We start from the raw sequence: 16,457 nt of genomic DNA, 5'->3' as shown, positions 1-16,457 counted from the left end.
ATTAAAATAAAACACACACGCAAAAAAAAAAAAAATACATTTTTGGCTGCAACATAAGATCTGCACTGGCGTGTTTAACCAAACTGTAAATCTGTTTGGTCACAGCAGGTGGCGCTGTGCTACAATGTTTTCACACCAGTAGCGCCGCTCTGTTGAGTATTTAAATTATACCAAGATAAATAAAAGTCAAGCTGCTTCACACAAGAGAAAGCTGTCTGTTGTCCTTTTGCGTCAGCAGGCGCAGTACCGGTTTAGTTAAGGCAGGGGGCGGTATTGCGCCTCAGAACTGTTGTAAAATAGCACCACCCAGAGGCTGTTTGAAGCATTACAGGTCTTACAGGCATCACAGGGAGCTGTCAGCGACTGATTACTGACTTGGATGTAAAAAAAACTCTGCAGTCTGAACAGAGCCCAAAATCTTAATGCACAAACTCCACAAAGCCAAACCGCAGCCCTTTGACATTTTTATTAACGTCCGCTTCTCTGGCAGCAAACCGCGGGCCTCTGTTCCAAATATACAGCCGTTAATTATTTAGATTTGCCCAGGACCTCGTAAATCACAGCCATTAAAGGGAAACATAAGAACCTTTTTTGATTTTATTGTGTTACACATGTTCCCATGTGTTGCTACAACTGTTTACGTAAGGTGTGTGTATTGTTTTAATTTATTTATTTATTTTTACATTTTGACCACTTTTAAATTGCATTCCCAGCCTCAAGATGGCTTCCCGTGTACCCGCATGGACCTCTCAGAACTACATTTCCCATCATCCTCCTGCTCACTAGTAAATCCATCTCAGCGACATATGTGAGCAGGAGCATGATGGGAAATGTAGTTCTGAGAAGGAACATGCAACACAATAAAATAAAATGGACCTTATGTACCCTTTAAGACCAAACCCTGCGTGTCTGGAGTACCCTAATTGCCGGGACGCTGAACAGCACCCCCCCCCCCCATTCCATTCAAGTCGAGCGACAGTGTGACTATTTTTTTTTCCACTCTGAACTCAAGCTGTGTTTATGTAATCTGATACATTGCATTGAGGCTTTCTGCGGTTAACAAAATTAGAGGTGTGAGTTACCATAACAACATAGAGTTAATTAAAGAGAAAATTCAAATAACAGGCAGATGAAGCCAGTTAGAAATGCTGTAAAAAATATTACAATGCAGCCTGTCCCTCAAACAAGGACTGAAAGGGTTACAGAACAGAGAGACAGACAGACAGAAAGACAGACAAAGGCAGGCAGGTAGACAGTCATATCCTGATATATATATATCCTGATGTAACTATCACTGACACTGTTATCTGCGCCGTTATTGAATCGTATTTTGTCATATTCTTGTACTTGCTAGAACCAAAGTCATTGTATTTATCTTGCTCTTAATTGTATTGATACTTATACTGTGATTCTTGAAATGTGTTTTTGTTTACGACTAAGTCGCCCTGGATAAGGGCGTCTGGTAAGAAATAAATAATAAATAATAACAGACAGACAAGCAGACAGAGACAGAGAGACAGACAGAGACAGAGAGACAGACAGACGGGCAGGCAGGCAGGCAGACAGGCAAGCAGACAAAGACAGAGAGACAGACACACAGACAGACACAGGCAGAGACAGACAGACACTTGCACAGCAATTTCACACGAGTCCTAGTCTCCTACAACAGAGGTAACGATTGCTAACATCAATCACCTACACCACAGACACAGCCCTTTTCCGTGGAGTGTTCAAGCACACCATTGCAAACACATTGAAGGCTGTAATGGGGTGACTCAGCAGCTGTGTCGCAGGCTGAGGGATTGCACTGAGACAGCGCGGGCAGGGGGGCGGTTTACTGATGCCCTAATGCAATGGCAGACCCGCCTCCTCCCATCCGCATCCTGGCTGCAGCATCACTTCCAGTAAACAGGAGCTCGATACGCAGCACTACCACAGCGCTAATGGACAGGGAGTGAAGCGTAATGCAGAGGGCATTGGGAATGGTGAAGATCAATATGAGGACTCACTCACACACTCACACACACTGAGAGAATCTCACACACAATGAGCGAATCACACACACACTGAGAGACTCACACACTCACACACACACACACAGACTGAGACACAAATACACCCACACAGACTGACACACACACCTAGACACACTGAAACACACACACAGACTGATACACACACACACACACTGTCACACTAACAGACACGCAGACACACAGGGCGTTCATCACTCTCGGATCAGTCACATGGACCCATCCCCTCCCCCTGGACTGGTCACTCCCCACACAGTTGTGCAGTGTCCCAGGCTGCCTGCTCTGAATCCCGGGCTTGCTTTCTCTAACAGACGGCCCATCTGCTGCGTGGCAGACAGTGGCTCCTCACTCCCCAGCCCCAGGGGCTCAGAGCTTACCAGCCTGCTCTCTCAGTGACTGGTTTCCAGCCCCACCCTCCTAAGCACAGCTCCACTAGCTATATGGACAAGGGGAGCTGAAACAATGGCTCGAAGCTCATGTGTATTGTCCAGTTACACATGTGTGGTCCAGTGGTTAAAGAAACAGGCTTGTAACCAGGAGGTTCCCGGTTCAAATCCCACCTCAGCCACTGACTCATTGTGTGACCCTGAGCAAATCACTTAACCTCCTTGTGCTCCGTCTTTCGGGTGAGACGTAATTGTAAGTGACTCTGCAGCTGATGCATAGTTCACACACCCTAGACTGTGTGAGTCGCCTTGGATAAAGGCGTCTGCTAAATAAACAAATAATAATAATAATGACATCACAACTGCAGCCTTTGCTGAGACGTTCAGTACATAATCTTCACGGTGTTACAATACCACCATCTAGTGGCCAGCCGATGGTATTGCAGCGACAACACCAGTGTCACAGGAGTGGAAAAAAAATGATTTTTTTTAAAGGTTATTTATTTATTTATTTATTTATTTATTTATTATAAGTTTTCTTATAATACAGTTGAAGATATTTCGGCTGTGTTCTTGTATTTTAATATTTGAATTGGGAATATGCAGATATATAAAAAAAATACTATATTATGTACAAAGTTACCAGGGTGCCTCGGTTTATATACATATGTGTTATGGTTTATATTCTCCCATACATCATGCGATGCCTAACAAATAAATACAGTAAACAAGAGACGTGAAGGGCAGGACACTAACTCGCGTAAGTGTTTACTAGATGTGGCAGGTGGATACAAAAGTGTACTTACCTCAGTATCGCAGGAGCTTCCGTTTATTTATTTTTAATTTAGTTGCTATTGTGGTATATGACTTTGTGAACTGTATTTAATAAAAAAAAAATGTACTACTCCGTATAAAACGGGTACAGCCCACAGCTACACACCGCCGACGTGCTTTTAAAGTAATCCCAAAGATTTAAATTCACGTCACCGCCCAACAACAGCTCGGCTTTAGGTAGACTATAATCTGGTTTTTAAGAGTCTCTTTACCCCTAAAGCTTTTAATGTCGCATTTTGTGAAAGAAAACTCAGCCGAGCGAAGGACTTCGGCAAAGTGAAATTTACCGCGCTTTGGGAATTCTGAGAGGCAGCGCGAGACGGAAAAAAAAACCAACAACGTTTCTCAACATTTAAAATTTGAAATCCAACGGTTTTTTTTTTCACAGACGTCATACTGGTAAGTGTCTATTTATATTTTGGATTATGAAGAACGAGAGGTCGTTTTGAGAAAGACACTTTACATTTGAAAGAGAGAGAAAGAAAGAAAGAAAGAAAGAAAGAAAGAAAGAAAGATTATGAATTAGTGAAACTCCCGGCTTTTATTTTAATGGTTAAAGGGACAGTATTTTATTTTTCTGTTATTATTTAAGGGTTAGATGCAGACATGTTATAAATAAGTATAACATGTCTGCATCTAACCCTTAAATAATAAGTTTATGCTTAGTTTTTTTTCACCAAACAAACGTTTAGTGTTTTGTAAAGAAATTCATACATGTATTTATATTATAGTCACATACTTACATAATGTTGCTTGCCATTTAAGCGACAGCCTAGAAATGCAAGGCATCGAGATACAAGTATCGTTATAAATAAATATAAAGCAGTTTTTTTTCTCTTTTAATTTTTCCCAAACCAGATTAAAGAACACTTCTAAAACATATTTATTATTATTATAAAAGCGTATTTATTATTATGAATTAGTTAGCAGTCGCTTTTTATCCAAAGCAACTCACAGAGACTAGGAGGGTGAACTCTGCATCATCAACAACTGCTGCTGCTGCTGCAGAGTCACTTCCAATAGGAGCTCGTTTGTTTTACGTCTCATCCGAAGGACGGAGCACAAGGAGGTGAAGTGACTTGCTCAGGGTCACACACACACACACAGAGAGACTCACACACACTGAGAGACACACACACACTGAGAGACTCACACACACTGAGAGACACACACACACACACACACACTGAGAGACTCACACACACTGAGAGACACACACACACACTGAGAGACACACACACACTGAGAGACACAAACACACACACACACACTGAGAGACTCACACACACTGAGAGACACACACACACACACACTGAGACTCACTCACACACACACTGAGAGACTCTCACACACACACAGACTCACACACACAGACACACACACAATGAGACTCGCACACACTGAGACTCACACACACACACAGAGACTCACACACACTGAGAGACACACACACACACACTGAGAGACACACACACACACTGAGACTCGCACACACTGAGAGACTCACACACACACACAATGAGACTCGCACACACACTGACTCACACACACACACTGAGAGACTCACACACACTGAGACTCACACACACACACACACACACACTGAGACTCACTCACACACACAATGAGACTCACACACAGAGAGACTCACACACACACAATGAGACACACACACACTGAGAGACACACACACACTGAGAGACTCACACACACTGAGAGTCTCACACACACACACACACTGAGAGACTCACACACACACTGAGAGACACACTCACACACACTCACACTGAGAGACACACACACCCACTGCGCTGGGATTTGAACCTCCTGGTATCGAGCCCCCTTTTCTTTAACCGCTGTTACCACCCAGCCTCCCATAGTTTATTTGTTAATTGCCCCCCCCCCCCCCGTTGCCCCCAGGGTGTGACGATGTCTAGAGACCAGATCGAGTCGGTGGTGCGCAGCGTGGAGACGCTGCTGTCCGAGGCGGAGGCGCTCAAGAACCACTGCCGGCGGCAGAACGAGGAGACCCGGCTGGTGATCGTGGAGCTGCGCCGCGACAACCGGGAGCTCCAGGGCAAGTACGTGCAAGCAGAGCTCGACATGGCCGAGATGAAGAGGGCCGTGAACGAGCTGGTGGACACGAAGGTCGCCTTCGAGGCACGGGAGAGGCAGGTCCGGAAACTCAGCAAGCAGCTGTGAAAGCGTCCTTTCATTCATTTAAAATTGTGGTGGTGGTTTTTGTTTGGTTTTGTTTAAACATAGTCAATTGTATACCTACTTAAAATGACAGGTTGGCTGTGAACAGTGTATTTGTTTGGGCAGTACACAAAATGGAAACCCAAAACTGTACTTGGCTGAGGGTTCCTCCTCCTTAGAATAGGGGAAACTAAAATAGAGAACTCAAAGTAAACTTGAAACTAGCCCCCCCTTGTGTTAAGGGCGATTTTTTTTTTTCTTTTTCTGACATACATTAAAAGCAGAGGGATGCAAAGAAGACTCCAGTCCCAGAGCAGTTAGAGCCAGTCCAGGTTTTACTGCAGCCGAATAAGATTCCCATTTGCAGAGCACAGATAAAGTTTACATGCGTTTAGGAGGCTGTGTGGTCCAGTGGTTAAAGAAAAGGGCTTGTAACCAGGAGGTCCTCCGGTTCAAATCCCACCTCAGCCACTGACTCACTGTGTGACCCTGAGCAAGTCACTTCACCTCCTTGTGCTCCGTCTTTCGGGTGAGACGTAGTTGTAAGTGACTCTGCAGCTGATGCATAGTTCACACACCCTAGTCTCTGTAAGTCGCCTTGGATAAAGGCGTCTGCTAAATAAACAAATAATAATAATGCAAGCAGAATTACAAACGACAGTAACAAATCGGGAGTCGTTCATTTTTTTTTCACCAAGAAACAAGTTTAATGTATTTTTTTTTTTTTTTTACAATATGAAATAGAAAAAACAAACAAAAAAAGAATTTATAACAAAAGCATCTATTTCATAATAAAAAAAACAGTATTAGTGCAACGTGGATTATGCAAAAACCTCTGCCCATTCACAAACAAAAAAACTAAACAAATCTGAACTTTTTTTAACAAAGGCACTGTATGCCAGTCACGTTCTGTTAAACATTACAGCTCCAACGAAATTGCTCGTTTGGTTTTTTTTAAAACAGTTTCCTTATATGATGCTAACAGCCAGGTACATAGGAGTCCTCAATTCAGCACTGCGCTTCTTTCAGAAGGATTACGGTAAGAGGTAATCTCACCCACCTCCTGTGATTCTGTCTCTAAAGTCTATGGCCAGGGTCTCGAATCCTGGTCCTGGTGGGCCGTTTTTCCCCTCTGGTTTTTGTTCCAACTGTACCATAAATTACTTAAATTAAGCGCTCATTAGAAGCTTAATTGGTCCAATTAATTAATTTAATTAATTAAGGTACAGTTGGAACAAAAACCAGGAGGGGCACCGGCCCCCCCAGGGACCAGGATTCGATACCAAAGTCTCTAGGGCAAAAAGCTGTAAAGTCTGGCAAACAAGCTCATGCAAAATTGTTATAAAATAGAAAATACCTGAAATCATTAAAGACGCCTTTTGAAAAAAAACAAACATTTCTATTCCACTTTATTATGTTTTTATTTTAATACAGCTGTAACAGGAGCTGCACACCCCCCCCCCCCCCCCCGCTACAGGACAATGACAGCGGCCCGAGCATATCAATTATCAACAGGGTTATATTTTAATCCTGATCCGAACAAAATCGGTGTGTATTCCCCCCCCCCGTTCGTTATTTGGTGATTGTACACTAGGGGGTGTGGGTGTATATACAGAACGGTTATGACTTCACAATGCTTTGCAAAAGCCCCAAGTGGACATCTGAACCAGGCCAGTAGTTCCACTCCAGGTTTGTTTTAACAGGGTAACACGAGACAATGAACGACTTCAGGATCTGGATGGAGGTTTAATTAATTAAATCAATCAATTAACTGGTTCAATTAAACAATTTAGAACAGGGTTTGGAACAAAGACCGGGAGCAGAAGGGGTCAACTGTGGCCTACCCCTGATCTGCACGGATATTTTTGGCATTCAACAAAATCGAGAAAAAAAAAAAAATACAACACAGCAAACCAACACATAGATTTCAAATCTGACAAACTGGAGTTGCAAGCTTATAGAAAAAAATAAATAAATGAAACTGAACTCATCCCTACCATTTCCTTTACAGCACGTCGCTAGAATCATGCACACGTGCAAACAGCCTCCGTTTGAAACTCCACCCCCCTAACCCAGCGCTTCCCAAACCCGGTCCAGGGGCCCGCTCTGCTGTGTCTGCTGGTTTTTCATACCCACTGAGCTCTCAATTACTGAACTGGTGCTTTTACTGAACTGTCGTTAGCTTAAATTAGACATTTTTGCTCTGTTTTCAGCGCTTAAAAAAAAATCATAAATAAATAAATAAAAACAGGTTGCAAAGTTCAAGTTAGCTGTTTAAGAGCTGAAAAACAAACTAAAAAAAAAAAAATAACGTTACAGAAATGAGCTATAATAAAACTGTATAAAGTAACAGACTCTGCAACTGTTTAAGAGCTGAAAACCATTAAAAAAAAGGTCTAATTAAGCAAATTATCTTTTCAATTAAGGGTCTAGTTAAGTAATTGAGAGCTCGGTTGGAATGGAAACGGGGGAGGGTCCAGGCTTGGCACTGCCCTAACTGATAAGCAGATTCAGGGGGGGTTGCAGTGCAGGGATGGGAATAAGACTCCTGTTGCATAGCAGTTTGATCCAGTCCTGCTTTGACTACCAGACCCAATGTGACACAAACCTGAGCTTGTGACCGATACACACTGCGGATAATCAAGCTGATAGTAAAAACCTGTGAAAGGAGGAAACTGCTATGCAAAAGGAGTCTTCAATAAAGTGTATTTAAAAAAAAAAAAATAAATAAACAGGTGGCCTGCTCCATTAATTTGGTAGAAGTGACATGTGTTAGATTGCTGTGTTTATTGGCAAGCACAGGCAAGGCAAAAACAGCCACAAGGTTACGTTTACAAAGCGTTTTGCTCCAGTGAAAAGTTTGCTTGAAAAATTTGGGAGGGACCCTCGCACAACGATCACGTCTGTCTGTCTGTCTGTCTGTCTGTCCGTCCGTACTGATAAACTGGCTCGACTTTGATCTCCAACATCTGTCACACACTCTTAGACTCCTATATATTAGAGGTCTCGCATCACACGTGGGTACAATGCGATAAACTCGAAACGTTTTGCTAACACTTGTAACCTTTCACGAGCTGTGTGCGTGCGTTCTTACGCGATTACGAGGACCCCTCTGCGGTTAAACTGCAGATCAAACTCCACATCCGAGCAACAGCTTAGTAAACCTTTCCTGAACACTCAGGGTGCAACTCTGTCCCCTCCACCCCACCCCCCTCCACCCCTCCCTCGGAAGCCTGGTTGGCTCCGGCCCCCACCCCCACTCCTCTCTCCCTCACTGGGGTCTGTGGAAGATGGGGTCAGTCTCAGGGTCCCCTGTGCCGGTCAGCTGTGTGAACTGCGTCCCTCGCTTCTTCTGGATGATCAGCAGAACCAGAGCCACGACCCAGAAAAAGAAATTCACCCAGGCAGAGACCTGGCAAGCAGCAGGGTTTAGATTATTATTAATGAGTCGTTTATTATTATTATTATTATTATTATTATTATTATTATTATTATTATTATTATTATTATTATTATTAATTTAGCAGACGCTTTTATCCAAAGTGACTTACAGAGACTAGGAGGTGAACTATGCATTATCATCAACAACTGCTGCTGAATAATGTTCCCTTGTTAACATATTGAATTCCACACCCTCTATATAGAATGAACTCCCTCAGCTTCATAGAGTCCAGTGAAAGCTGCTGAATAATGTTCCCTTGTTAACATACTGAATTCCACCCCCTCTATATAGAATGAACTCCCTCAGCTTCATAGAGTCCAATGAAAGCTGCTGAATAATGTTCCCTTGTTAACATATTGAATTCCACCCCTCTATATAGAATGAACTCCCTCAGCTTCATAGAGTCCAGTGAAAGCTGCTGAATAATGTTCCCTTGTTAACATATTGAATTCCACCCCCTCTATATAGAATGAACTCCCTCAGCTTCATAGAGTCCAATGAAAGCTGCTGAATAATGTTCCCTTGTTAACATATTGAATTCCACCCCCTCTATATAGAATGAACTCCCTCAGCTTCATAGAGTCCAGTGAAAGCTGCTGAATAATGTTCCCTTGTTAACATACTGAATTCCACCCCCTCTATATAGAATGAACTCCCTCAGCTTCATAGAGTCCAATGAAAGCTGCTGAATAATGTTCCCTTGTTAACATATTGAATTACACACCCAGCGCTTTGTAGTTTTCCCCTGTACTACTATTATGGCTTCCGGAAGAGACTTTTGTGATATCACTTTTTTTGTAGTTTCTTTGTTTACGTGATGTTAAATAAAAGATCTAAAATGACGTTCATTCAGTTTTTTTCTTGTCTCAATCCTAGAATTCAACTTTTGGCCACAGATGTCCATTGCAATTAATCTAGTCCCAGATAATCAAACGGAAATAATCCTTTATTTATTTATTTATTTATTTTTACTGTGAAAGAAAACACAGCCCTAACTATCACACTTCATACAGATTAGAAACATGCACACCATACAGAACTAAGCCTTTAACGTCAATTATAAAATGCTGCTACAGGGGGGTAAGAACTATTTCATCAATCTACATGTTTTCTAACATTTTTAAAGATGTTATTGTTGTTTTATTATTATTATTATTATTATTATTATTATTATTATTATGTCTTGACATGCATAACCGTAGATAAGCGCTCAGCTTCAGCTGTGCAGTTCTGCGATAGACCCTCCTTTATATCCAGACCACATCTTGTCACTGTGCAGAAAACGGCTGTCAGTCGTGATGTACTTATTTTGTAACCCTTTCCGGTCCATTGTCGGACTGGGTCCGACATTGCAATTATTCCTCACAGGTCCTTTGTCGGACCGGGTCCGACATCATTATAGCAACGCAAAAAACGGGTTTCTAGTCGTTTTTTCTCCGGAAAAAGCCGAGAAAACCATTCAATTGCCGAGTGGGAGCGACAGGAGCCGAGACAAGTCGGGAAAAAAAAAAAAAAAAAAGGAGTATCTCATGAATAGTCATGCATGCCCCTGGCGTTACATATGGGCGGTCATAAGGAAACAAGCTGGCTGTTACTGAATCAGCGCACAGAGAACATCACAGACATTTTCAGAGCTTTTTTGAGATGTTATAGTAATAAAATAATGACTTGGATCGCATTATTGAGGAGTTTGGTGATAAAACGAGTGATCCGGAGATGATCGATCGGTATGTACGACTATTATTATTATTATTATTATTTATTTCTTACATAGGTGAACGCTATAGCAAACAAAAGGCTGGGGAGGGGCTGGAGATGCCTAGTGAGTGCTTTGTTGATATGCAGGGCCTTTTAAACCCGTTTGACTGTGGAAAAAAATACTTTTAAACAGCGCGTCTAAAATTAACTGCGCGTGTGAAAATAAATTAGACCTGACGTGCCTGACGCGCGATTAATAAATGGACCGCAAAGGGTTAATTCCTGTTATTGATGACTTCAATATGACCGCTGGTGGATTTGTAAGCACTTCTAACATAACATTGCTTAGTTTCTCTTGTGGTTGTCATTGCTTTATGATTCAAAGTGTGATGATTGTGGATACAATACCAGTGAAAGCTGATCACTGCCTCGCTATTTAAATTAAATTACCTGTGCATTGTGGAGGCTGGTGTAGAACGGAGATGACTTGTGAGATTCTCTCCACGTCGCGGACTGAGCTGCCTGACAGCTGGAATAAACAGACAGGAGAGAGAGAGAGAGAAAGAGAGGTCAACTCGGGGATGGGAATGAGACTCCCGCTGCACAGCAGTGTGATCCAGTCCTGGTTTCACTGGGAGTTTAATAATCAGACACACCCTGAGCTTGTTAGCTAGACACACTGGGGGCTGATCAAGCTGGTAGCAGTAAAACCTGGACTGGATCACACTGCTGTGCAATAGGAGTCTGATTCCCATCCCTGCGGCTTGAAGCATTCGCAACAAATGCGAAGGCATAACTAAAAAAAAATAAAAAATAATTAAAAGGAATAAAACTGTTTGAATGTAATATGCTAGCAAATGTAGTGAACTTTCACCCTAGGAATATTTTGTGTTGTAAAAAAAAAAAAAAGAAAATTAATAAACGGTTGTTAAGATTTGAAACAGGGGTCTGGTCTCATCAAAGCAAAGCATTCAATTCCACGTTTAGCTTAAATCCTTTGACATTTCAGCGGCCCGCCTCATTGAATTGATCCAGTTTCTCCATTCAGCACTAGTGCTCAGCAGTCATGAATGGAGCTCTCACCTCTTTACAGCATCAGCCTTAGTGACGGACTGACACAGACTGCTTAGGCCGATGTTCAGGATGCAGCCTGAGACGAGCAGGAAAAACAGGAACGTGGCAGCGATGGCGAGAGAGACTGACATCCACACGGAGCCCCTGGAGAGAGAGAGAGAGATACTGAGAGAGAGAGAGAGAGAGAGAGAGAGAGAGAGAGAGAGAGAGAGAGAGAGAGAGAGAGAGACTGACATCCACACGGAGCCCCTGGAGAGAGAGAGAGAGATACTGAGAGAGAGAGAGAGAGAGAGAGAGAGAGAGAGAGAGAGAGAGAGAGAGACTGAGACACAGAGACTGACATCCACACGGAGCCCCTGGAGAGAGAGTGAGAGATACTGAGAGAGAGAGAGACTGATATCCACACAGAGCCCCTGGAGAGAGAGAGAGAGAGGGAGAGAGAGAGAGAGAGAGAGAGAGAGAGACTGACATCCACACAGAGCCCCTGGAGAGAGAGAGATACTGAGAGAGAGAGAGAGAGAGAGAGAGAGAGACACTAAGAGAGAGAGAGAGAGACTGACATCCACACAGAGCCCCTGGAGAGAGAGAGACACAGAGAGAGAGACTGAGACACAGAGAGACTGACATCCACATGGAGCCCCTGGAGAGAGAGAGAGACACGGAGAGACTGACATCCACACAGAGCCCCTGGAGAGAGAGAGATACTGAGAGAGAGAGAGAGAGAGAGAGAGAGAGAGAGAGAGAGAGACACTAAGAGAGAGAGAGAGAGACTGACATCCACACAGAGCCCCTGGAGAGAGAGAGACACAGAGAGAGAGACTGAGACACAGAGAGACTGACATCCACATGGAGCCCCTGGAGAGAGAGAGAGACACGGAGAGACTGACATCCACACAGAGCCCCTGGAGAGAGAGAGAGACAGAGACTGTCATCCACACTGAGGCCCCCTGGAGAGAGAGAGAGAGACAGAGACACAGAGACACAGAGACTGTCATCCACACTGAGGCCCCCTGGAGAGAGAGAGAGACAGACACAGAGACACAGAGACTGTCATCCACACTGAGGCCCCCTGGATAAAAAAAATGACATCAGTGCATCGTTACAGCCCTGATAAGGGGATCACAGCTGGTGACGGACGAACGGGGAGGAGTTACCGTTGGACCTCATCGACACAGCTGGCGTAGATCCAGTACAGCACCACAGAGAAGCAGTAGATGGAGATCAGGACGGAGATGGCAGAGACGAAGTAGCAGAGAGAGGCGCTGCTGGAAGAGGACACGGAGAACTCCGTGGAGGTCGCGTTGTAGCTGGCAGCCCCATACAGCATGCACCGCCCGGCGAACTCCCCCTGCAAACCACGAAGCAAACCCGCTAATCACAAGCACGGAAAACAAGGACTCGGTAAGCTTGGGGGGTCCTGTGGTAAAAGCAACGCTTCCCCCAACCCCCTGGTCCCAGGGCCCCCTCTGCTGTGTCTGCTGGTTTCCATTCCAGCATGAGCTCTCAATCACTGAACCAGACCAGCTCCCATTGGAGAGAGTCCTGGTTTCACTGGGAGTTTAATAATCAGACACAACCTGAGCTTGTTAGCTAGACACACTGGGGGCTGATCAAGCTGGTAGCAGTAAAACCTGGACTGGATCACACTGCTGTGCAATAGGAGTCTGATTCCCAGCCCTGTATTACGACTCCCACTCCTATCTTCTTAACTGACACATATCTTCTTAACATACCAGCATGGTATGTTATTGATGCCGTTTCACAGGCTTAAACATTAGCTAGAGCACGGGGTCTTGTGACGGTACAGCCCAGTATTGCTGAAGTCGTGTTTCCTAGCCTTGTGTGCGCTTTCGTTTTGTTTAAAAAGTCTTTCGGTTTTCTTGCTCAGACCTGACCCTGCTAGCATCTGACACGAATTAGGGGTCAATTATCAAGCGAAACCCTTTCTGTCACATGATGTAAAAACACACACACACACAGGGCAGATATACAGACAGCGGCTAATCTAGGTTCAAATCCATAAATCTTCAGTTGTTTCCAGAAGCTTACGTTTCAGCCTCTGTCCACACATTTCAATCGTGGGCGTGTTGCCAAACCACGCAAGTCTTGTGACACTAATTTAAAAACGGAACTTAACAGAGTTTGTTTTTAATGCTTCTGTGAAGTTAACCAGCATTACCTCGATGTTTTATTTTGAAACGTTATAACATTTATAATAAATAAATAAATAAATAAATAAATTAGGGACATACAAATGCAAACCACAGCTGCATTCGCGCATCTAAACACGATTTGACATTATTAAACAACACAATGACACAACACAGCATATATTGATTAAAAAGGGCGCTTAGACCGGTTTTTTTTTTTCTGTATCTATTAAAACAGAAAAATACAAATTGACATATACGGTTTGTCTAACTTACTTTGTGACGATGCTTGGAAAAAAATAATAATTTCACTCTAAGTAACCCGGCCAAGTTTTTTTTACGGTCGGCTTCAGTCTGAAAACAAGGACTGTACATGAAAAAGTTAGTATTATTGATTATAAACACACGACGTCTCTGTTTTTTTCCTGTGTGTTTGTTTTGTTTTTACACTTAAACAAGCGCAAAGTTTTCGGGGGGGGCGTGAAGTTCAGTCCACGCTGACGACCGTGCCTTCTTCCCGATAACTCAATAAAAGTTTAAACCCGCTTGGAGACACGCCGGTGCCCGGTTACCGACTCACCTGCGTTATGGTTACCGAAGCGGCCGTGATGATCCCGCAGATAAAACACGCCGCGTACAAAACCAACTCCCCGGCCAGCAGCCACGGAGCCATTTTACACGGAAGCGAGAGAGAGGGAGAGGGGGGGAGCCGCAGAGACGTCATCACCGACCTAAAACGTGCATCGAACGCATGGAAAACACGAGCCGAGTTAATAGAAGCAATTTGGGGTACCCTTGACCCCCCCCCCATCCACCGCTTGGACAGCTGTGCCTATTTGTTTTTTAGCTGGGCAGGGTTGCCCCAGTGGTTTCTTGAAACTTGTCTTGTGTGTTTGATATCTCTACTTTAAATGGCTGGGCACTTTTGATAACTTGGCCTTTTTTTTTCTTCACATTTCCAATGTGTTTTTGTTAAACATATGCGTGGATAAAAGTGCATGGGGTCTGCAAAATTATTATTTATTTCTTAGCAAACGCCCTTATTCAGGGCGACTTACAATTGTTACGAGATATCACATTATTTTTTACATACAATTCCCCATTTATCAGTTGGGTTTTTACTGGAGCAGTCTAGGTAAAGTTCCTTGCTCAAGGGTACAGCAGCAGTGTCCCCCCCACCTGGGATTGAACCCACAACCCTCCGGTCAAGAGTCCAGAGCCCTGACCACGACTCCACACTGCTGCCCTTATTTGCCTTAGGTGCGTGCGACTAGTCAATTTTAAAATATCGATAAATCGTTTAATGTAAATGATACAGACGTCAAACTAAATGGGTTACCCAGTATATTTCCATGTTGACAAAACAGATTCATTGTTATTAAACTCGGATGTCCTATAATATAAATATGCGTGAGAAATGTGCCTGGGGTCTGCAAAAAATAAAAGAGTCGGGAGAAAAAGGAGGAAATTGACATTTTTACACTCCTTTGGCGACTTATTATTTCTCTGACTGCATGAGAGGGATTGTAGTTTAGTCTTCGTAGTCCGCTCACCCCTCACTTTATTACGAAGGCAGTGTCACTTAACTAGACCCTAATTGCTTAATTAGAACCTTTTTTTGAACCTGTTTTACACAGTGTCAGATTTTAAGGTAGCTCTAACATTTGATAAGTAACGAACTGCAACTGTGCAAGAGCTGAAAACAAGTCAAAACCAGTCTGTATGAAACATATTCGTGAATTGGTGCGAGAGAGAGAGAGAGAGAGAGAGAGAAAGGACAAGCGATACAAATCCAGACTTTATTTTAAAAAAAGAAAACACTGAAAAGGGGACGATGGTCCGATTATTACAATATCAATAACAGTAATAACACTATCGGATTACACATTTTACACTGTAAACCGATCGGAGCGATTCGGCGCCTCGCTTTATTAAGTCGTAAAGATACAAGGCGATCATATTATTATATTACACGAACATGACTTATTGCAACAGGATTTAATAACACACAGATCAAAAAAACATACCAAAAAAAAAAAAAAGAGAGTCAAATGTGCAAAATACCACGCAGCGTTACCCAGAAAAAAAAAAAAGCATTTGTTATTTTTATTTAAAATTGCTTATTTAGTTTTATTTAACATTAAAGCTTACAGACTGTATGTTTTGCAATACGGGCTCCAAAGACACAAACCAGTGTGTTTGGAACAGTCTTTACAAAAAACAAAAACAAAAACAAACAAAAAAACACAACACGCAGTTTCCTGCACGTATCGCAATCACAATTGCAAAGTCCCCTTATAATGAAACGTAAAAGCGTGGCTTGAAGTCGCTTCACTTGTTTGAGAGTCGCGGGTTGCGTGACTGACTGCTGTCAACGCATTTGCACGTCATTAGAATTCTAGAATCCTCCTATCCCCACTTTTAAGAACTACTTAAATAAATAAAAAAAAAAAGGAATTGGCATACCCCCCCCCCCCCCGGGCTTGTTTTGAAAGGCAGTGCCGCATTTTTTTCTTTTTTATTGCAACACTGATCCCAATACAAAGTACCCCCCCTTTTCTAGACCCCACCAATGGAAAATGGAAGAGAGTCTTGGGCATGTTGAGGGAGTGAGGGAGGGAGGGAGGGGGGGAGGGGGGGA

At 43.2% G+C, this 16,457-nt stretch overlaps 1 protein-coding gene across 1 annotated transcript; it reads right to left on the bottom strand.

The window, feature by feature from the left end:
* Window positions 1–7,824: 7,824 nt before the first annotated feature.
* Window positions 7,825–14,582, bottom strand: LOC117398665 (transmembrane protein 179B). Its single transcript, XM_059015910.1, has 5 exons — window positions 14,397–14,582; window positions 12,821–13,014; window positions 11,676–11,810; window positions 11,043–11,121; window positions 7,825–8,864 (listed from the first exon to the last, which is right to left on the bottom strand). The coding sequence occupies exons 1-5, from the start codon at window positions 14,538–14,540 to the stop codon at window positions 8,724–8,726; spliced, it is 693 nt and encodes a 230-aa protein (XP_058871893.1). The 5' UTR covers window positions 14,541–14,582; the 3' UTR covers window positions 7,825–8,723.
* Window positions 14,583–16,457: the final 1,875 nt, after the last annotated feature.

The sequence above is a fragment of the Acipenser ruthenus genome, chromosome 51 (genome assembly GCF_902713425.1).
Source record: "Acipenser ruthenus chromosome 51, fAciRut3.2 maternal haplotype, whole genome shotgun sequence".
Classification (NCBI taxonomy): Eukaryota; Metazoa; Chordata; class Actinopteri; order Acipenseriformes; family Acipenseridae; genus Acipenser; species Acipenser ruthenus.
The sequence above is the reverse complement of the archived record's forward strand: the minus strand, read 5'-3'. Positions and strand labels throughout refer to the sequence as shown.

What these genes read in the sequence shown, in the direction of transcription:
- LOC117398665 (XM_059015910.1), bottom strand. Translation starts at nt 14,540, where the DNA reads ATGACGTCTCTGCGGCTCCCCCCCTCTCCCTCTCTCTCGCTTCCGTGT. An exon ending in CTTCGGTAACCATAACGCAG is followed by an intron (nt 13,015 to 14,396) that starts GTGAGTCGGTAA and finishes CGTGGTTTGCAG; the next exon opens with GGGGAGTTCGCCGGGCGGTG. An exon ending in AAGGCTGATGCTGTAAAGAG is followed by an intron (nt 11,122 to 11,675) that starts GTGAGAGCTCCA and finishes TGTTTATTCCAG; the next exon opens with CTGTCAGGCAGCTCAGTCCG.